This window comes from Enhydra lutris, unplaced genomic scaffold, assembly GCF_002288905.1.
Source record: "Enhydra lutris kenyoni isolate GAN:26980312 unplaced genomic scaffold, ASM228890v2 scaffoldscaffold12, whole genome shotgun sequence".
Taxonomy (NCBI): domain Eukaryota; kingdom Metazoa; phylum Chordata; class Mammalia; order Carnivora; family Mustelidae; genus Enhydra; species Enhydra lutris.
This window is the reverse complement of record NW_019154096.1, coordinates 65,790,919-65,814,583: the sequence shown is the minus strand read 5'-3', so window position 1 is coordinate 65,814,583 and position 23,665 is coordinate 65,790,919. Positions and strand designations below refer to the sequence as shown.

The window sequence follows — 23,665 nt, the reverse complement described above, 5'->3', positions numbered from 1 at the left end:
TACTGAATATAAATTACACTAATATTTCTAATATGTAGGTTAAGTAATATTTTTAACTTCAGAATATTTCTATATAAGGATTAGATACAAACATTAAAAGTCTTCAGAAACCTTCTGAATGGTTTAATTAAAAACATAACATCAAAGTATTCTGTGTCTAAAGCAAAGGGATAATCATCCTCTTGTTCCAATAAGCAAACTAAGCAAATAGCCATACCTTTTAAGAAAACAGATTTAGACTGAAATATTTATTAGGGACTTTGAAATGGCAAATATAACCTAAATAATGACTATCACTTTTGTGAATTATCACATTGCATTATAAATATAACCTGTAAAAAGCAAAATGTAAAATAATTCCACATTCTAAGAGCTAAAATACAGCATTTCATCTTGTCCCTATTAATTAAATATTTAAATATACATACATATACATCTTATCATGAGATATACTTTTTCTACTCAGAAACAAAAAAAGGGGGCTGGACATCTAATTGCTTTAATTTTGAAATATCATGACAGACGATTTAAAACAGCTGTGAATCTGATAATAAATTTGCATTTTCACAAGAAATTATAAAAAGTACACACAAGAAAAAACACACTTGCTTTTGTTTTGTTTCTTCTCTAAAAATACCCATTAAAATGTTATATAATATGAGGAAAAATAGGATATTAGGGAGTAGCACAGTATCAATATTAATAACATATTTCTAAGGCAATTTAACTTAAAAAAATCAGAAACAAAGGTAAGGTAAACCCTCAAACAGTACAGGAGGTAGGCACAGGTTTTAAAATTATAAGCCTGTTTATGGATTTCAGAGACTAATAATGATAAGTAGAACTAACCAGGTAAGTTACAGACAACTAAAAAAGGCAGAGTTTACTTTTCAGCTTAAAAGGCTGAAGATTAAGAGTGAAAAATTACCAGGCCCAGATGCAGAAAAGGATGGACTCCCAGGATCATCTTAGGGATCCTCTTGTTTCTAATTATGGATGAGGACAATATGTCACAGGAAAATGGATTAGAGTCCAGGTCCACCAAAGTTTGGTGAGCTAAGTCCTAAGGAGTAATCTTGGGAATTAGAGCAGAGTGAAGCCTTCCAGAGCCAGCAGATCTACTTTGAAGGACACTTATCTCTAAAAGTGATTAAGGTTCTACTGTCCTCATGCACATAGCAGGATTACATTCTCTTTGGAAAAGATTTCATACAAGGTCTCAATCTATAATTAGATTTTATAAATATGGTATTGAGGACAAAATGAAAAATAACCAGACATGGAAATAGGTAAGAAAACAAGAACAAGGGCTACCAGAAACAGGGCTATGGCAATCCAGATATTATCAGGAAAAAGACACAGGTCTTAAAATAATGATCTTTATTATAATGGAAGAGAAATTTGCCTTAAAAAATAGAAACAATAAAAGACAATTAGAAACTGTAATAGATAAGTTTAAGAATTTAATCTGAAAAAGTGGGAACTATAAAAACAACAAAATGAAAATGCAGTGACCAAAATTAAGAACTGAATGAATGAGATTTAATAGCAAATTGGACCCAGTAGAAAAGTGAACTGAAACATGGGTCAAGAGACAGGGGAAAAATATGAAAGAGACATAAAAGATATGGTGTTACTAGAGTTCCAAAGCAGAAGACAGAGGAAACAGAGAACAAGAAACATTTGAAGAGCACTGGCTGAACTTTCCAAAATTCCTGACATGTTAAATGAAAAGAATGATTATAAGAAGAATTAAGTGTACCAACAATTTTTGTTTAAAAACCAAAGAATAAAACAGACATAAGAAAAATTAAAAATCTGAATAGTTTATATTCTTTTAAAGAATTGAATAGTTTATATCTTATTGTAAAGAAATAATTAAGACCTTTCCACATAATCTAGGGCCATTTGGCCGCAATTGGGATATTACCTAATAATGGAGAAGACAAGAAAGTTTTAAACAGAATCCCCCCAAAAATCACTAACCATATGGAAAAGACTGATGTTTCAGATTATATTAAAATTAAGAATGTCTCTTCATGAAAGACACAGAAAACAATGAAAATCCAAACCACATAGTGGTATTTACCACACATATCACCAACAAAAGATATGCATCCAGAATGTATAAAAATTATTACATATGATTAAGAATCCAGGAGAAAAAAAAAACACAAGACATGTGAAAGAGGACAATTTCATAAAAGAGAAAAATTGGTCTCTTAAAGATTAAACACATCAATCTTCGAGAACTTAAATTCTTTTTTTTTTTTTAAGATTTTATTCATTTGACAGAGCTCAGAAGTAGGCAGAGAGGCAGGCAGAGAGAGAGGAAGTGAAGCAGGCTCTCTGCCGAGCAGAGACCCTATGTGGGGCTCCATCCCAGGACCCTGGGATCACAACCTGAGCTGAAGGCAGAGGCTTTAACCCACTGAGCCACCCAGGCGCCCAAGAACTTTAATTCTTAAGAAAATCCAAATACAACACGCAATATCAGAATCCTTAAAACTAAAATATGTTTTTTTAAAGATTTTATTTATTTTTTGACAGAGAGAGATACAGTGAACGAGAGAGGGAACACAAGCAGGGGGAGTGGGAGAGGAAGAAGCAGGCGTCCCGCTGAGCAGGGAGCTGATGCGGGGCTTGATCCCAGGACCCTGGGATCATGACCTGAGCTGAAGGCAGACGCTTAACAAGTGAGCCACCCAGGTGCCCCAAACTAAAATATCTTTTAATAGCAAGTACTGTCAAGTGCATAGACATTAAGAAAATTTATACAGCCCTGTAAAGGACATAATTTGATGTAATAATTTTACAAAACAGTTAATCCTCTGAAACTGAAAATATGGATACTAAATACATGCCTGGCAAAAATGCGCACAGTTGGGGCGCCTGGGTGGCTCAGTGGGTTAAAGCCTCTGCCTTCGGCTCAGGTCATGATCCCAGGGTCCTGGGATCGAGCCCCGCATCGGGCTCTCTGCTCAGCGGGGAGCCTGCTTCCTCCTCTCTCTCTGCCTGTCTCTCTACCTACTTGTGATCTCTATCTGTCAAATGAATAAATAAAAAAAAAAAAATCTTTAAAAAAAATGCGCACAGTTGTGAACCAGGAGATATACATGTGAAGAATAATAAGCACATTAGTTTTCATGTAAAACAAAAACAAAACTAAGACTATCAAATAAGACATAGGAGAATGAATAAATGAAGTGTGGTATAATAGTGCAACGAAATACTCTACATCATTGAAAAGGATCCAATTACAGCTACCTGGAAGCAACAGCTTAGATGAATATCAAAAGTTGTTGGGTGAGAAACACAACACAACACAATATAGCCTCAGACTAGAAGAAAATATTTGCAAAAGATGTATCTGATAAAGGACTTTATCTAAAATACATGAAGAACTGTTAAAACTCAATAATAAGAAAACAAACAACCTAATTAAAACATGGGCCAAAAACCCCACACCAAAGAATATAAACCAGTAAGATATAGCAAATACGCACACAAAAAGATGCTGTACGTCCTATATCATCAGGGACACTCAAAGTAAAACAACAAGATACACACACTGTGTGTATCGACTTTTGTGTGTAACGACTACACACAATTTTGAACAGGCAAAAATCCAGAACACTAACACCAGATGCTCATAAGTAGTGGAATGTGGAGCAACAGGAACCCTCAGTCATTGCTGATGGGAATGCAAAATGGTACAGCCACATTCAAAGACATTCTCGTAGTTTCTTACAAAATTAAACATACTGACAACATATGATCCAGCACTTCTTCTCCTTAGTATTGACCCAAAGAAGGTGAACATTTATGTCCACAGAGAAAAGTGAAAATAAATAATTACCATGACTTTACTCATATCTGCTAAAATTTGGAAGCAATCAAGATGTCCTTCAGTAGGTGAGTGGACAAATAAACTATGGCACATCCCAACAATGAAATACTATTCAGCGTTAAAAAGAAATGAGCTATTAAGCAATGAAAATACATGGAGGAAACTTTAATGTCTATTATTAGGTGAAAGAAACCAATCTGAGAAGTCTACATATTGTATGAGTTCAACCACATAACATTCTGTAAAAAGCAAAACCATGGAAACGATAAAAGATTAGTGCTTGCAAGGAGTTAGGGGAGACGAATAGTAGAGTCACAGGGAATTTTCAGGGCATTGAAACTACTCTGTTTGATACTATACTGGTGGGTACAAGTCATTTATACATTTGCCAAAGACTATAGGATGTACAAGACCAAGAGTGAACCCTAATGTCAACTTGGATTTGGGTCATTTTATTTTATTTTATTTGAGAGAAAGTGTATGTGGGAGGTGGGGAGGAGCAGAAGGGGAGAGACAAGCAGACTCCAAACTGAACAGAGACCAATGCGGGGCTTGATCCCAAGACCCGAGACCATAGCCTGAGCCAAGATCAAGAGTCAGATATTCAAAGGACTGAGCCACCCAGGCACTCTGGGACTTTGGGCTTTTTGTTTTGTTTTGTTTTGTTTTTTAATTTTCAGCATAACAGTATTCCTTGTTTTTGCACCACACCCAGTGCTCCATGCAATCCGTGCCCTCTCTAATACCCACTACCTGGTTCCCCCAACCTCCCATCCCCCTGCCGCTTCAAACCCCTCAGATTATTTTTCAGAGTCCATAGTCTCTCATGGTTCACCTCCCCTTGGGTTTTAATGATGTATCAACGTATGCTCATAAATTATAATAAACGTACCAGCCTGGTAAAAGGTATTGATAATGGAGAGAGCTATGCGTTATGTAAGGGGTATATGGGAAATGTCTGTACCTCTGTTCAATATTGTTGTGAACCATAACCTGCCCTAAAAACTAAAATCCATTAAGGACGCCTGGGTGGCTCAGTCAGTTAAGTGCCTGCCTTTCGCTCAGGTCATGATCCCAGGGTCCTGGGATCAAGCCCCGCATCAGGCTCCTTGCTCAACAGGGAGCCTGCTACTCCCTCTGCCTGCCATTCCCCTGCTTGTGTGTGCTCTCTCTCTCTCTGTCTCTGACAAATAAATAGAATAGGTAGATAGCTAGCTACCTAGATAGATAGATAAAATAAGATCTTTATAAAGAAACTAAAGTCCATCAAAAAATATCCACATTGACAAAATCAGTCAATGAAAAGATTAAAAAAATACTAATTCAATGTCTTTAAAACTAAGGGGAAAAAAAGCTAAAGATAATGGATTAAAATAAAATAAAAATTGAAATTACTGATAAATTAGAAAGTAGTATTTCACATTAAAAAAATGTGAACTGAAGAGCGATTAATCTGAAACTTAGTATAGTTAGAGCACAAGTCTCTGAAGAATAAAATCAATCTCTACATTATATAATTCTTTCCCTAGGGAAAAAACAGTATTAATAATTTGGCTATCTAAACAATACTTAATTTTAATTAATTAAATATTTTATATTAAAACTGTGATTCAATAGCTCACAAATACTATTCATATATTTTTCAACAAACCCAGAAATAGTGCCTCAATTCTCTTTTGCCAATTAACCTTAATAAGAAAATGATGGGGGGGTGCCAGGGTGGCTCCGTGAATTAAGCAACCAACTCTTGATTTCAGCTCAGGTCGTGATCTCAGGGTCATCGGATCAAGACCCAGGCCAGACTCCAGGCTCAGCAGGGCATCTGCTTGAGATCCTCTCCCTCTGCACCCCCTCCCAGCTCCTGTGTGCATGTGCACGCATGCTTTCTCTCTCTAAAATAAATAATTAAATCTTTAAAAAATTTTTTTAAATGATGGGTATACAGTAAGTAAAAAACACTGTTATTTTAGTTAGAGAAACCGAGATGGAAGCTCTACTCTAACAGTAATTAAATTGTGACCTTGGACAAACTAACTTTTGTAAGTTACCGTGCCCTTAAGAGTAAAACGGGGATAATAATACTACCTACTTCACAAAATTATTGTAGGAATTAAATACAAGTACCTGGCCCAGAGACAGGCATTTGGTGGAGTTCAATATATGTTAAGTATGACAACAGTAATGATACCGATGAAGAAGAGTAAAAACATAAAAATTGAGAACATTATATTTGTACCTGCAAATGTCAAAGCAAGACAAAAAGACAATTATTTGAGAAACAGATTACACTGGAATATTTTCAATCATCTATCTTTTTTCCTAGAAGTACGAGTGCTGCACTGGGGCCGCCAGAAATGAATCAAACTGGCACAGAAGTATATAGCAGTAATTCACCTTAAAATGCACATGATTTTAAATGCATCCATATTTTGATAAAACATCTACACATACACCAGATATATGTTCTACATTAAAATGTTGAAATTTACTGTACTTTATTTCTTCACAGGTTATGTTGGAATATACTAGGAGACTATTTATTTCATCCTCTGATATGTTAAGATAATTTTTAATAATAAATATAGAATGACCAAAACAAATTGAAAGTTTAAAGTACATTTTTTTCCTTTGGTATTTAAGTCTGTTTCTTTCTGTAATTGTTTCCAATTCCAATTACTTACAATTAGTATAACCTACACACCATCTAGAATTATTCTGACCATCTAGAATTAAAACCACGTAACTCTGCTATGTCTTATATCACTGTAATAATCAAACTGGAGATCAAGGACTATGCTAGTCTCCTAAGAGACAAACTCAAATGAGAATAGCTCTAATAAAAGAAATGGAAAGTATGCAAAGGCTGTAAGAGATGAATGTGGATAAAAGAACAAATTGACCCAAATACCCCACAATTCACTAAACTAATACCAGAAGACACACTTAATCAATACCTTTCATTTAAGGTAATTCAAATGAAAGTGCTTTAATTAAGGATGCCAAGCAAAGTGCCAAAGGAACAGTAATTACTCATGGAAGGGTATGCTAACTACTATTAAAAAAAAAAAAATCCTGAAATCTCAGTACTTCTCCACAATAAATGTCTGATTGTAACTTAAGACACAGTTTGGTATGGAGAGGAGGAGTTGGGGAAGACATCTGGCTTCATGCGGTCTTCCGGAACGGAGATGTTCTTGAGCTCCGTGATCATTCAGGTCCTCGTCCTCCTCTTCACTGTACTACTGAATGGGGGCAAAGAGGATGTATGGCACATAGCCTTTTAGGGACCAGGCCTGGAATGATGGACATTACTTAATGTTTATTGGTCAGAACCCAATTACATGACCTCCAACCTAACTAACAGTAACTAGAAAACAGCCTAGCTGTGTTCAGAAAGTTTTCACAATTGATAACTAAATGAAATACTATCTAGTGCAGTTCTGGGACTTAGAAAGACGAATTGCAAAGCTAACAGATTTGGAAGTGTGTTCCTAAAAATCCAAAAGTTTTAAATGCAGGAAGACATATTCCAAAAGAACCCAAACATATTCTTGACACCAGGGGTATTTTTTACTTACGTTGGACTTACCAGGAGAGCACCTTCCTGGAGAATTGGAGGTAGATAGTATTAAATGTGTTTTGACATGGGGCAAGATTAAACTGAATTAGCAACCTGTTTGCTCAATTAATATGCTGAGATTTATGGCTTTATGGTATCTCACTGACAAAATGTTTCTGAAATAAAGCAGGTGTTCCTCAAATATCTTATTTCATAGGTATTAACGCTGCTTGGCGCATCAGCACAAATAAACCATTCAGTCTATCTGTAGTTGTGACGACAGTGGGCAAAAATGAGGTAGAAAACATAAGCAATATTTAGCATTAGTATGTGAAGACTGTATTTAACAGCTGTTTATCCAATCTTATTTATGAAGCTGATAATAAATATGCAAATTTATACAGTATAAAAAGGTTGTACGGCAAATGATTCCTTTGTATTTTTGTGTAATAACTTAATGTAGATTAGGGCACAGTGATGAAATAGGTACTGTATTTCCTCATTCCCAATACAGAAGACTTTTTTTTTATTTTTTATTTTTTTTATTTTTATTTTTTATAAACATATATTTTTATCCCCAGGGGTACAGGTCTGTGAATTGCCAGGTTTACACACTTCACAGCACTCACCATAGCACATACCCTCCCCAATGTCCATAACCCCCCCCCCCCCAAACCCCCCCCCCCCTTAACCCTCAGTTTGTTTTGTGAGATTAAGAGTCACTTATGGTTTGTCTCCCTCCCAATCCCATCTTGTTTCATTTACTCTTCTCCTACCCTCTTAACTCCCCATGTTGCATCCCCTCTCCCTCATATCAGGGAGATCATATGATAGTTGTCTTTTTCCAATTGACTTATTTTGCTAAGCATGATACCCTCTAGTTCCATCAACGTCGTCGCAAATGGCAAGATTTCATTTCTTTTGATGGCTGCATAGTATTCCATTGTGTATATATACCACTTCTTCTTTATCCATTCATCTGTGGAAAGACATCTAGGTTCTTTCCATAGTTTGGCTATTGTAGACATTGCTGCTATAAACATTCGGGTGCACGTGCCCCTTCGGATCACTATGTTTTTATGTTTAGGGTAAATACCCAGTAGTGCAATTGCTGGGTCATAGGGTAGCTCTATTTTCAACTTTTTGAGGAACCTCCATGCTGTTTTCCAGAGTGGTTGCACCAGCTTGCATTCCCACCAACAGTGTAGGAGGGTTCCCCTTTCTCCGCATCCTCGCCAGCAGCTGTCATTTCCTGACTTGTTAATTTTAGCCCTTCTGACTGGTGTGAGGTGATATCTCATTGTGGTTTTGATTTGTATTTCCCTGATGCCGAGTGATGTGGAGCACTTTTTCATGTATCTGTTGGCCATCTGGATGTCTTCTTTGCAGAAATGTCTGTTCATGTCCTCTGCCCATTTCTTGATTGGATTATTTGTTCTTTGGGTGTTGAGTTTGCTAAGTTCTTTATAGATTTTGGACACTAGCCCTTTATCCGATATGTCGTTTGCAAATATCTTCTCCCATTCTGTCAGTAGTCTTTTGGTTTTGTTAACTGCTTCCTTGCTGTGCAAAAGCTTTTGATCTTGATAAAATCCTAGTAGTTCATTTTTGCCCTTGCTTCCCTTGCCTTTGCCGATGTTCCTAAGAAGATGTTGCTGCGGCTGAGGTCGAAGAGGTTGCTGCCTGTGTTCTCCTCAAGGATTTTGATGGATTCCTTTCTCACATTGAGGTCCTTCATCCATTTTGAGTCTGTTTTCATCTGTGGTATAAGGAAATAGTCCAGTTTCATTTTTCTGCATGTGGCTATCCAATTTTCCCAACACCATTTATTGAAGAGGCTGTCTTTTTTCCATTGGACATTCTTTCCTGCTTTGTTGAAGATTAGTTGCTCATAGAGTTGAGGGTCTATTTCTGGACTCTCTATTCTGTTCCATTGATCTATGTGTCTGTTTTTGTGCCAGTACCATGCTGTCTTGATGATGACAGCTTTGTAATAGAGCTTGAAGTCCAGAATTCTGATGCCACCGACTTTGGCTTTCTTTTTCAATATTGTTTTGGCTATTTGAGGTCTTTTCTGGTTCCATATAAATTCTAGGATTATTTGTTCCTTTCTTTGAAAAAAATGGATGGTACTTTGACAGGAATTGCATTAAATGTGTAGATTGCTTTAGGTAGCATAGACATTTTCACAATATTTATTCTTCCAATCCAGGAGCATGGAACATTTTTCCATTTCTTTGTGTCTTCCTCAATTTCTTTCATGAGTACTTTATAGTTTTCTGTGTATAGATTCTTTGCCTCTTTGGTTAGGTTTATTCCTAGGTATCTTATACTTTTGGGTGCAATTGTAAATGGGATGGACTCCATAATTTCTCTTTCTTCTGTCTTGTAGTTGGTGTAGAGAAATGCAACTGATTTCTGGGCATTGATTTTATATCCTGACACTTTACTGAATTCCTGTACAAGTTCTAGCAGTTTTGGAGTGGAGTCTTTTGGGTTTTCCACATATAGTATCATATCATCTGCGAAGAGTGATAGTTTGACTTCTTCTTTGCCAATTTGGATGCGTTTAATTTCCTTTTATTGTCTGATTGCTGAGGCTAGGACTTCTAGTACTATGTTGAATAGCAGTGGTGATAACAGACATCCCTGCCGTGTTCCTGACCTTAGCGGAAAAGCCTTCAGTTTTTCTCCATTGAGAATGATATTTGCGGTGGGTTTTTCATAGATGGCTTTGATGATATTGAGGTATGTGCCCTCTATCCCTACACTTTGAAGAGTTTTGATCAGGAAGGGATGCTGTACTTTGTCAAATGCTTTTTCAGCATCTATGGAGAGTATCATATGGTTCTTGTTCTTTCTTTTATTAATGTGTTATATCACATTGATTGATTTGCGGATGTTGAACCAAACTTGCAGCCCTGGAATAAATCCCACTTGGTCGTGGTGAATAATCCTTTTAATGTACTGTTGAATCCTATTGGCTAGTATTTTGGCGAGAATTTTTGTATCTGTGTTCATCAAGGATATTGGTCTGTAGTTCTCTTTTTTGATGGGATCCTTGTCTGGTTTTGGGATCAAGGTGATGCTGGCCTCATAAAATGAGTTTGGAAGTTTTCCTTCCATTTCTATTTTTTGGAACAGTTTCAGGAGAATAGGAATTAGTTCTTCTTTAAATGTTTGGTAGAATTCCCCCGGGAAGCCGTCTGGCCCTGGGCTTTTGTTTGTTTGGAGATTTTTGATGACTGTTTCAATCTCCTTACTGGTTATGGGTCTGTTCAGGCTTTCTATTTCTTCCTGGTTCAGTTGTGGTAGTTTATATGTCTCTAGGAATGCATCCATTTCTTCCAGATTGTCAAATTTGTTGGCGTAGAGTTGCTCATAGTATGTTCTTATAATTGTCTGTATTTCTTTGGTGTTCGTTGTGATCTCTCCTCTTTCATTCATGATTTTATTTATTTGGGTCCTTTCTCTTTTCTTTTTGATAAGTCTGGCCAGGGGTTTATCAATCTTATTAATTCTTTCAAAGAACCAGCTCCTAGTTTCATTAATTTGTTCTATTGTTTTTTTGGTTTCTAGTTCATTGATTTCTGCTCTGATCTTTATGATTTCTCTTCTCCTGCTGGGTTTAGGCTTTCTTGTTCTTTCTCCAGCTCCTTTAGGTGTAGGGTTAGGTTGTGTACCTGAGACCTTTCTTGTTTCTTGAGAAAGGCTTGTACCGCTATATATTTTCCTCTCAGGACTGCCTTTGTTGTGTCCCACAGATTTTGAACCGTTGTGTTTTCATTATCATTTGTTTCCATGAAGTTTTTCAATTCTTCTTCAGTTTCCTGGTTGACCCATTCATTCTTTAGAAGGATGCTGGTTAGTCTCCAAGTATTTGGGTTCTTTCCAAATTTCCTCTTGTGATTGAGTTCTAGCTTCAGAGCATTGTGGTCTGAAAATATGCAGGGAATGATCCCAATCTTTTGATACCGGTTGAGACCTGACTTAGGACCAAGGATGTGCTCTATTCTGGAGAATGTTCCATGTGCACTAGAGAAGAATGTGTATTCTGTTGCCTTGGGATGGAATATTCTGAATATATCTGTGATATCCATCTGGTCCAGTGTGTCATTTAAGGCCTTGATTTCCTTGTTGATCTTTTGCTTGGATGATCTGTCCATTTCAGTGAGGGGAGTGTTAAAGTCCCCTACGATTATTGTATTATTGTTGATGTGTTTCTTTGATTTTGTTTTTAATTGGTTTATATAGTTGGCTGCTCCCACATTAGGGGCATTGATATTTAAAACTGTTAGATCTTCTTGTTGGACAGATCCTTTGAGTATTATATAGTGTCCTTCCTCATCTCTTATTATAGTCTTTGGCTTAAAATCTAATTGATCTGATATAAGGATTGCCACTCCTGCTTTCTTCTGATGTCCATTAGCATGGTAAATTCTTTTCCACCCACCACACCTTAAATCTGGAGGTGTCTTCGGGTCTAAAATGAGTTTCTTGTAGGCAGCATATTGATGGGTTTTGTTTTTTATCCATTCTGATACCCTGTGTCTTTTGATTGGGCCATTTAGCCCATTAACATTCAGGTTAACTATTGAAAGATATGAATTTAGTGCCACTGTATTGCCTGTAAGGTGACTGTTATTGTATATTGTCTCTGTTCCTTTCTGATCTACTACTTTTAGGGTCTCTCTTTGCTTAGAGGACCCCTTTCAATATTTCCTGTAGAGCTGGTTTGGTGTTTGCAAATTCTTTCAGTTTTTGTCCTGGAAGCTTTTAATCTCTCCTTCTATTTTCAATGATAGCCTAGCTGGATATAGTATTCTTGGCTGCATGTTTTTCTCGTTTAGTGCTCTGGATATATCATGCCAGCTCTTTCTGGCCTACCAGGTCTCTGGATAAGTCTGCTGCCAATCTAATATTTTTACCATTGTATGTTACAGACTTCTTTTCCCTGGCTGCTTTCAGGATTTTCTCTTTGTCACTAAGACTTGTAAATTTTACTATTAGGTGACGGGGTGTGGACCTATTCTTATTGATTTTGAGGGGGGTTCTCTGAACCTCCTGGATTTTGATGCTTGTTCCCTTTGCCATACTGAGGAAATTATCTCCAATAATTCTCTCCAATATACATTCTGCTCCCCTCTCTCTTTCTTCTTCTTCTGGAATCCCAATTATTCTAATGTTGTTTCGTCTTATGGTGTCACTTATCTCTCGAATTCTCCCTTTGTGGTCCAGTAGCTGTTTGTCCCTCTTTTGCTCAGCTTCTTTATTCTCTGTCATTTGGTCTTCTATATCGCTAATTCTTCTGCCTCATTTATCCTAGCAGTGAGGGCCTCCATTTTTTATTGTACCTCATTAATAGCTTTTTTTATTTCAACCTGGTTAGATTTTAGTTCTTTTATTTCTCCAGAAAGGGCTTTTATATCTCCCGAGAGGGTTTCTCTAATATCTTCCATGCCTTTTTCAAGCCCGGCTAGAACCTTGAGAATCGTCATTCTCAACTCTAGATCTGACATATTACCAATGTCTGTATTTATTAGGTCCCTAGCCTTCAGTACTGCCTCTTGTTCTTTTTTTTGTGTTGAATTTTTCCGCCTTGTCATTTTGTCCAGATAAGAGTATATGAAGGAGCAAGTAAAATACTAAAAGGGTGGCAACAACCCCAGGAAAATATGCTTTAACCAGATCAGAAGAGATCCCAAATCGTGAGGGGGGAGAAAGGGGATAAAAAGAGGTTCAGAAAGAAAAAAAAAAAAAAAAACGAAAAAAGATAAAATATAAAAAAGAAAATATATATATATATTAGATAAGCTAGTTTAAAAACGTTAAAAAAGAAAAGGGTAAAAGTTAAAAAAAAATTGGCAGAAGAAGAGAAAAAAAAATTGAAAAAAAAATTAAATTAACTGCAAGGCTAAAGAATCATGGGAGAAAGCCATGAGTTCCGTGCTTTGCTTTCTCCTCCTTTGGAATTCCGCTGCTCTCCTTGGTATTGAAACTGCATTCCTTGGTAGGTGAACTTGGTCCTGGCTGGGCTTCTTGTTGATCTTCTGGGGGAGGGGTCTTTTGTAGTGATTCTCAAGTGTCTTTGCCCGGGGCGGAGTTGCACCGCCCTTACCCGGGGGCCGGGCTGAGTAATCCACTCGCGTTTGCTTTCGGGAGTTTTTTGTGCCCTGAGGGCTTTCCGTAGAGTTCGGAGGACGGGAATGAAGGTGGCAGCCTCCCAGTCTCCGGCCCGGAGGAGCCGAGAACCAGGGGCCCCACTCCTCAGTGCGCCCTCAGAGAACAGTGCCCAATTACTCCCATCACCCTGCCTCCGGCCGCGCTCCGAGCTGACCGAGCCTGCGACCGGTTCAAGGTAACCCCGAGCTTAGAGCTCACTCCTCGGCTGTCTCTGTAGCTGGCTTCCCCGTTCTAATACCTGTAAGCTCTGCAACACTCAGACACCCCCCGATCCTTCTGTGACCCTGCAGGACCTGAGGCCACGCTGACCCCACATGGGCTTCACCCCGGTTAAGCTTCTGGAGCGATGTCCCTCAGCGGAACAGACTTTTAAAAGTCCTGATTTTGTGCTCCGTTGCTCCGCCGCTTGCCGGGAGCCGGCCCCTCCCCCCGCGGTCTATCTTCCCGTCGCTTTGGATTCACTTCTCCGCCAGTCCTACCTTTTAGAAAGTGGTTGATTTTCTTTTTCTAGAATTGCTGTTCTTCTCTTCAATCTCCCGTTGGATTTGTAGGTGTTTGCAATCTTTAGATAAGCTATCTAGCTGATCTCCTGCTACCTGAAGTAGTCTCAGCCTGCTACTTCTCCGCCATCTTGACTCCTCCCTCCTACAGAAGACTTTTAAAAGTGACAAGAGAAATCAGGAAAAACAAAAATCCTAAGATATTTATTTTACAAAGTCCCTGTTATGTGCCAGAAACTAGTCTAGAAAAGAAGGCACAAGTTTGATCTTCCTGAAATGGAAAAGGCATTGACACCTTCCTCTGCCTCTTTCCCATTAAAAAAAAAAAAAAAAAAAAAAAAAGACTAAATATAACAAAATAGGAAAAAATGGAAAAATGGGTAATAATCTTAGACATCGCTGGCCTAAAGGTAAACTGGGGAGGAAAAAGTACTCAGAAGACTATCCTCCTATGGGAATATTTCCCAAAGTACATAAAGGACTATTACTTCACAGTCACCTAGAATACTTGTAATAAAGCAAAATTTGTGTTCCCAAGCTAGAATTCAAGTCACTATATTTCTAAAGATTTCTTTTTCACACTAATTTTGAGAACTAGTATCTTGAGCCTAACATAAGTAGCTATGAAAAAGCCATGATCAGTGAAAAGTTTATAAGGAAGAGAAAAGAATATTCAATTATGGATTAATTTATTAAATTAAAAGATCCTGCTTAGTAAAAGTGACCCATATCTCATATAATTATTTTATAATACCAAATGTTTTTGAAAATTTAGTCTTCAATTTATTGTGGGAAAAAATAAAATATGATTCTGGACAAACCCATCAATTTTCATTAATCTACCAACATGATATCTAACAATCCTATCAATATATACAACCTTCTCAAGTAGTCAATAAATTGCTCTAAGATCTGCTGTGCAATAAATGAAATAACAAAGTTCTTTGGCTAAAAAAAACACAAACTGATGAGGTAACTGGTTCTCAGTGGAGATAAATTTTAGGGTAACAATTAGTTATCTCCATAATTATGAATTTCTTCTTTTTTTTAAAGATTTTTTTGGGGGCGCCTGGGTGGCTCAGTGGGTTAGGGCCTCTGCCTTCAGCACCGGGTCCTGGGATTGAGCCCCACATCAGGCTCTCTGCTCAGCGGGGAGACTGCTTCCCCCCCTCTCTCTCTCTGCCTACTTGTGATCTCTCTCTCTGATAAATAAATAAAATCTTTAAAAAAAAAAAAGATTGTTTTGATTTATTTGACAGAGAGAGTGGGCTCAAGCACATTTAACAAAAATGTGTTAATCATGTCAGGAAATTGCATCACAGCTATGTACAATACACATCTTTGAGTACACCATATGTCTAGAAAATATCTGAGACTCCTTTTAGTAGACTAAGAACCAAATATTATTAGTCATATCAACTTATTAGCAGCATTGGATTTCATTAATAAAGTGATTTAAGTTATATTATTTCTATCCGACATATTTTTTTAATTTGTAGCACTACAGTACAAAATCTTTGTGGTAGAAATCACACATTAAAGTTATTTACTTGAGGGCTGACAATTGTTTTTCAACATGGGACTCTTAAAATGCTCCCAGAAGCCTACAATCCAACTTTTTTGGCTCTAATATTACTGTATCTTTTTCCAATCTGTCATCTATTTCCTAAAATCAATGAAATGATATAGTTTCCAAAGTCTTTTTAAATATCAAAAACTGAATGAATGCCTTGACATTTGATGGGCTTCAAGACAGAAAATATATTTTCTGAGGCATTTCGTCATAATCTTGTCCATATTTTAACCACTCAAAGATCAAGCTCATACTTAAAATATAATACTTCCTCATTTTCTCCATTTCAACAGCCTGTTTTCTGTCTTGGCATGAGATCTCCAGTTTCTGATTTACTATCTTGATTGGGTTCAGAGTGAATTAAAGGAGTTTCAGAGACTTCTTCCACTTGGCCCTTTCTACCTTAACAGCTCATTTCTCACAGGTCAAAAATAATATGCAGTTCTACAAGAGGCGACATATACCCATTCCAATTATGCACTTAGAGATAGGGAAAATTACCACAGAGTGAGTCTGCAGACCCAATATAATCAATTAAATAGATTTATACCAAAATTCAATTTATTACCTAGTCCCCATAAGTTCCCATTTTTACAAAGAGGCTATGACTCTTCATCTCTAAATGCCAGGAGCACTCCTTACTTTTCAAGATTATTAATTTGAAAATCCACAAAGTTCTAGAGAACATTATTCCATCCCCATTGAGAATCATTGACCTAATAATGTTTTCCTCTGCCCAACCAAAATACTTTGACCCTCACATTTACTGTCTACAAGACATAAGAACACTTTACTGACTTTTTGGAATTCAGATATTTTCTGGTAATCAGAAGTAGATTAGTTTTCGATGTGGTGTTCCATGATTCATTGTTAGTGTGTAACACGCAGTGCTCCACACACAAGAACTAATGATGCACCGTGTGGGGACTAACATAACAGAATAAAAAAAAAGTAGTAGATTAGAAAAGGTCTAATCTAGGGCCAATCCAGAAACATGTTTTTGTTTTTTTTCTTCACTTGCAGTTAAGATAAAAATTGTCGATGGTGCCTTAAGAAGAACTAACACAACTTCCTAAGATACATAGTAGCAATATTGAAAAGATTTTTAAGCAAATAAATTAATGATATTTTGGTGCTTGATACCAATTCATATACCTTATCCAAAGCCCCTCAGAAGTATCTTTGTTCCTTTTCCCATGACCAATTATCTACTAAATGAGTTGAGGTCCCATTGGAGAAACAGTGGAGAAGTATTTATTGTGTATATGGATGAGACGGTACAGGTGCTTCTTTTACTTTATTTGATGGGTGCTGGGAACCAGAGTTTCAGATTGGAATCCTAAGAGTGAAGATTCACAATTTTCCACTGGGACAGCTGACATCAACCTTCTGCTTACTGGTTCACAATTTTTTTTTTTCTGGTAATTTAAGTCAAACAATAATCTACTTGGCTGCCAAATTAGTTCATCCCTCAGAACTCACTTGGGCATTACCACAAATTCTTGCCAACTAACACATCCTGTTAGCCATCTGGTCTTGCTAACTGTTAAGGTAATTAAGAGTTAGGTACACCCACCCATCCTTTAAAATTCTGGAATCCTAACATAACCACTCTGACACTAGGGAACCCAACTGACAGGTAATATTTTCTCTTGTCTACCATGACCTACAGACAACAGCCACCACTGAGTTTCAAAGACTCCAGAGTTCCTCTTACAACTGTACTCTTTATTGTCTTAATGAAGAAAGTGCTCTGGAAAACCTCCAAGAAAACAGAATCAATTAATAGTCTATCGGATATTATGTAATACATGTATTCCAACATATCCAGCTTCCTGAGTTTTCTGACTCCAATGCTCTAAATTTCCTCGACAGTTCCAGCACCTCCCCACCTATATACTACAGGCAATCATCATACTCTTACATTTTAAAAAACCATCAGCAACTATAGGTGTATCACTAAGACATGAAATCCTGGATCATAGGAGAGTGACAAGATATCATCAATAAATTCTTCCTTCTCCAGCCTTAGATTTCACACTCCCTGATCCCAAACCCTCAAGGTAACGCTCATATATCCACTGCTGGTTCCTGCCTCTGCATATTGCTCAGGCCCTGCAACTTTTTCAGTGACAAGCTATCTCTTACCTATCTACAGCAGAGACTGTGTCTTCCCAATCATGTTACACTGAGACCTACACTTGTTACTGATCTGGAGACAATAAATGGAGGCAGGGTGCACTCTGGAGGAAGACAAACATCTTCTTATGAAACATAAACATCAGGTGAAATCTTTGCATTGTTGCCAGGGAAAGGGAAGTGACCTTACTCTATCAAACGACAGAAGATTACTACTTCTACCCAGGAGTTTTCCAGGGAATGAATCTAGGATTCAAGACTCTAAGGTCATACTTAGAAGTGTCCCCACTGTATGCCTCAAACTCCCACTCGTTCTCACCAGGCAGTGACTCTAGCATGGGTGACCTGTCACGGCTCATCTTTCGGTTTCATTTGCAGCCAGCCGAACTAGTGATTAAATCCCAGGCATGAATTCAACATACTCTGCTCTCTAGCTGTCGAAGGTAAAGTTCATCAAATGCTGTCATGAAGACCATGTGATATTCACAGGATGCCCTGAGTTGATGGAAGTCTCTTTCTTTAAGGCTTTATGGCAGTTAAGTCCACGGTCATAGTTATGATCCCCCCTGCCAAGACTTTGAAGTGCTAAGGTTGCTGCACAAACCAGCACTTCTCCTCCAGCCTATATTTCAGTCTATCAAACACAGTTATATTCTCAATAATTATCCTATAGCACACCAGGATAACCACTATCACACTTACCGTTAGCATTACATAGTGCTTACTGCCCCTGGTAAGTCTTCTAACCATAAGATCCCCTGATGAAGGTCTGTTACCAAGAGCCACTTTCGGGAGCAACTGCCTTAGCTGGAATTACCTTAGTAGCAGATGCCAAGGTAGGATGGGGGTGCTTGCCAAGGGCAGTCATCTCAGGAAGCACGTGACACAATGGGAAATGTAGGATAAACTCTCACCCTTCACTGGTGGAGGATGACCCATTTTGGCATAAACTATCTTATATTTCCTGGTTGCACTGGGCAGAAATAAGTATCTCTGGAACTGAAAGAGGAACAAAGATTCTCCTACTTTATGTGGAACACTGGAAAGGACAGGAAACTGTCCCTACAGCTTTGGTGAAAGTATGACAGCCAAGGGAGTTATTAGCAAGATACATCATAAGTATCTGCCACAACATTTTATCAAAACTTCTTTTACCATTTTTATTTTATTAAAATAAATTATCTCCCACTGAAGAACACCAGTTTCTATCACAACGGTTGTTATAAGGCTGAAGAAAAAAAAAATTAACTACTGACCTTCTTTACACTATTACACTGAAAAGGAATTTGAGTGAGTGAGAGACATTGCATTTTACAGAATGCAAATATGCATGACCTTCACACTGTAAAACTGATAACATGTTACAAAAATAATACGTTGTGTTTTCTTTGAAGTCAGCATGTTACTCCTCAAAAGTAAACAAGTGTCGTAGAGAATTATCACCTTGCTCATTACACATTTATCTTACAGTTCATATCTCCATTAAATAATGTTTTAAGTGACCACTTCTGAGTTCCAGCTGTGGTTTAGGTCAGAGCCAGAACCCTGGCAACGCAAATAATGCAGTGCCCCTTTGAATGAACATTTTGGCCCCATTACTGAAGCCCTGTTCACAGTGTCTGCTTCTGCTATTCCCCTTCCCCCAGCTTACATCACAGGAAATGCATTCTTAAAATGTTCTCCATTTTCTTCCTTGAGCAACGGGTGGGGTGCATGGGGAAAAAACTCTAGAAAGAGCCCTTGGGGGACCCCAATCCCTGTGACTCCCCCCACCCCAAGAGCTCTGCACTCTACTGCCTGTCCAAACTAGAGCAGCAGTCTATCAACTACCTCAGCTCAAGTCTTCTACATTTCCAGCTCGTCTCGCTGAAGGTAAGCCAGTGTTCCTGTCTCATGTCTCCCGGAAAGCTCTTGTTTCCCTTCAGATTTTTGGCTATTTGTTTACCCTGTAGTCTCAATTCTGCAGTGATTTCCAGAAAAGTCATGGATTTGCAGTTTTCCCAGCTCTTGTTTCTTTCATTGTAGGGGTCAGAGCAATGCTCTTGCCAGCTGTCTGTGTCCTTGAGCAAAAGCTTGAAATGCTGTAACCTTCTTCATTTTCACTCCCTTTTTTTACTGATAAAGTTTCTCCTTCTGTTTACTATATTCTCCACCCAGAGTATTTCACCTCCTCCTTCAAGTTCCAGCTCAAGTATCCTCTTCTCAAACTTTCCTGATCCCTCCAAGGTAAATTAATCCCACCTTTTCAGTACTCCAGCAAAATGTTCTTCATTCCATTCCAGTATAAACATACTGAACACTTAACACTGTAGTAGAGATGACACGGTCCCCAGAGAATTTCATTCTAGCAAAGGTTACAGGCGAGTGCACAGATAATACAAGGAACACATTAACATAGGAAGAGAATGCATTTTAGTTTGAAGAGGTTATAAAATTTTAGTTTGAGGAGGTATAAATACACAAGATGCGATGTCCAACTATAAATTTAAAGCCAAACAAAAATTGTCCTGTGAAAAGGGAAAGGTTCCCAAGCATTTCAAATCACTGAAACAGCAAATTAGTATATTACATTTTGGCGTCTCCACTGTTAGCCTGAAAGATACTTTCAGCAAAAACTATGTGATATTCATCTTCATTAATAGTATAAGCACTAACTTAATAATTATTTGGCGATTTGAATGACTGGCTTTGCTTCCTAATAAGAGTGGTTTTTTTTTAGTATAAGCACACTGTAGAAAATAGTTGCTTTAAGAATGATGATCCTATTTTCAGTGCCCTGCACTCAAAAGCCAAATAAATAAAGAAAAAATAATGAATATAATTCTATCTGGAAAGGCTATCTACAAAGTACTGTACAAATTAGTATTCCAATTTTTCCCTTGCTTACAAAAATTATAAATAAGAACTAGGGCAAATTGTACTTTCATCATTCAGAACTATGTAATTTATTTTTCTACTATTTCATACATATGCCAAATCCTGTTACTTTGTATTTCTAAAGTGATAATCCCATGATTTCAATGAATTAAAATACTGCTCTCACTAATCTGGAAACAAAAGCATCTTACTAAAATACCACATCACAAATTATTATAGATGGTTATATCATTTAAGTAAAAATATAGTACAAATTAAAGATGGCAGTTTTAATTGATGGAATAATGGAATCTTAGAACAAAAATAAAATATTTCTTCTCTATGTCCAGGACCTGATACATAATTTGTGGCAGAGGGAGGCTAGAAGAAGTACAAAATAAAAATGTAAGGCTCTTGCTAAAAATTTATTAAGAATTTGAAGATGGTGATAGCAGTACATTAAACCAAGCACGATGCCCTTCTAGACACACACCCAAGAAGGTGGCCCTACTTACAAATTTTGTATTCAGTGAAATATTAGAAGTATCTTCTGTCTTAAAACACAGAACTCTGATTTAAATCCTTTGGTATTGAGACCAAAACAGCCTTCCTTAATAGGAATTTCCCTAAGATCTTATGCTTTCACTTCCTTTTTTTAAGTTTAGAGACTATGGAGAAGAAATAAAAACTGGTCTGTTCACCTTCTCTGAACTTGAAAACCTATGACACCTTAGTGGCTAGCCAAAGATATGTTCTTCTAACTTGAAATGCTTAAAATAATTCTACAGCAAATAATATTTTTGTTTTAAACAAGAAGAAACAAAATGATCATTTTCCCTGGTTAACAGACTTCTTTGGACATAAAAGTTTTATTTTTTTCCCATGGAAAATGTTCTTTATTTTGAAATTAAAGTGAAAAAATATAAATGAATAAAATACTTTACAAATGCATGTGGAAAGTGCTAATGTGCCTAATGCTTCATAATACATATATGGTCCAGATAAAAATTAAGGGAAATACCTACTATTTTACTTGTTTATTTATGTATTTATTTGCCACCCTACAGTACACCATTAGTTTTTGATGTAGTGTTCCATGATTCAATGTTTGTGTATAACACCCAGTGCTCCATGCGATACGTACTCTCCCTAATACGCATCAGCAGGCTCACTCATAACCCCCAAAACCCTCAGTTTGTTTCCCGGAGTCCATAGCCTCTCATGGTTCTTCTCCCCTTTTAATTCCCCCCCTCTTCATTTTTTCCCTTCCTTTTCCTAATGTCCTCCATGCTATTCCTTATGTTGCACAAATAAGTGAAACTATATGATAATTGACTTCTCTGCTTGACTTATTTCACTCAGCATAATCTCCTCCAGTTCCATTCGTGTTGATACAAAAGTTGGGTATTCACCCTTTCTTATTTTTTCATAATTTTATAGTTATTATAGAGTTGATGATTTGTGTCAAATACAGTACATTTATACCTAATATAGGTGCATATATACAACTCCGAAACAAAAACTATTTTAATATTATATGTCATATATAAATTAGAAAAAAAGAATGTTTAGATACCACGAAACAACTGCTTTTTAGGGTTATTTTCTTGAGGGGGAGAATAAATCTTGAGAATAACAATTAAATTATAAGAAGACAAAAATCATTCATAAAACTACTGAAAGCAGGGCGCCTGGGTGGCTCAGTCATTAAGCATCTGCCTTAGGGTCGAGATCAAGCCCCACATCGGGCTCCCTGCTCAGCGAGAAGCCTGATTCTCCCTCTCCCTCTGCCTGCCTGCCACTCCCCTTGCTTGTACTCTCCTCTCACTATCTCTATGTGTGTATCAAATAAATAAATAAAATATTTTAAACAAATATTGAAAGCGAGTAAAAAGAGTGGGTTCGTGTCTAGTGAAAGAGTGAAAAAGAAGTATAAGGAACCACTTAAAAAGCTTAAATAACTACAATTATAATTAATAATGACAGATTCAAAAGAAAGGCGAGAAATATGATTTTTTATTTAACAGGCTATGGAGGAAAATCATAAAAATAAAATGAAAATTTAATGTATGCATTTTTCAAAAAAATTAAGAATGTTTCTTTTTTTAGAGAGATACCAAAGACAAAGATATTCTATGGGTTCTTTTAAAGCCCCCACAAAACTACCATTTTTAAAAGGCTTACGTTTTTTATGAGAATTGATAAAATGCAAGTAAACCTAGTTTACAATAATATGGGTTGCTTAACTAGCACAACACTAACCTTAAAAAAGGAAAGCCTGTAACAATTAGTTTATAGCAAAAGTTCAATCTACAAAAGTTCTAAAAAGTCATTTTTACTTACAGTTGGCATTGATCACCTTTGATTCCTTTCGTTGTGCAGAAACATTTTCCTGTGTGCATGTGACAAATATTTGCATGGCCACTGCATGTACAAGCTGTAAGTCAAAACGAAAATGACACTGAATATTCTCCATCACAAACATGCATCACATTTCATTTGGGGCTTTATTTTTATACCATGTCTTTTCCCCTGGCCATCCAAAAACTAGAGTTACCTCATAAGTTATTTTTTTATTAAAGGGAAGTAAATTCACTTATTGAAAAATTTTGTGAAACTCTTTAAAGACTTTGGGGTATCCTGAAGTTAAGTATGGATCCAAGTATTATTGCATTCTTCTTTGGGCTCCTCTCCATTTCTAGTTAAGCAAATGAATTTCAAAGAGCTTAAGAATTTTGGAATCAAAGGCTTAGATTCAAAATGTACATCTATAATCACCATCTACCTTGGGCAATTTATTTAACTTCTCTGCCTTAGTTTATTCATCTGCAAAAGATAATAATAATGATGATGATGATGATGATGATGATGATGATGTTTCGCTCTTAATACTGATGTGAAGATTAAATGAGATCGCGTATTTTTAAATACCTAACACATATCGAGCGCTTAATAAATAAAGCTATTACTTCTACTACTATGACGTTGCCAAAAATAATAAAAAT

General features: G+C 37.0%; 1 protein-coding gene across 1 annotated transcript in view; it reads right to left on the bottom strand.

The window, feature by feature from the left end:
• LOC111145096 (attractin like 1) overlaps nt 1-23,665 on the bottom strand; it is a 796,800-nt gene that overhangs the window by 549,901 nt on the left and 223,234 nt on the right. The window contains exon 20 of the mRNA XM_022499729.1: nt 23,004-23,097. Coding sequence (XP_022355437.1) covers nt 23,004-23,097 — 94 coding nt within the window. The remainder of the gene's footprint in view (nt 1-23,003; nt 23,098-23,665) is intronic.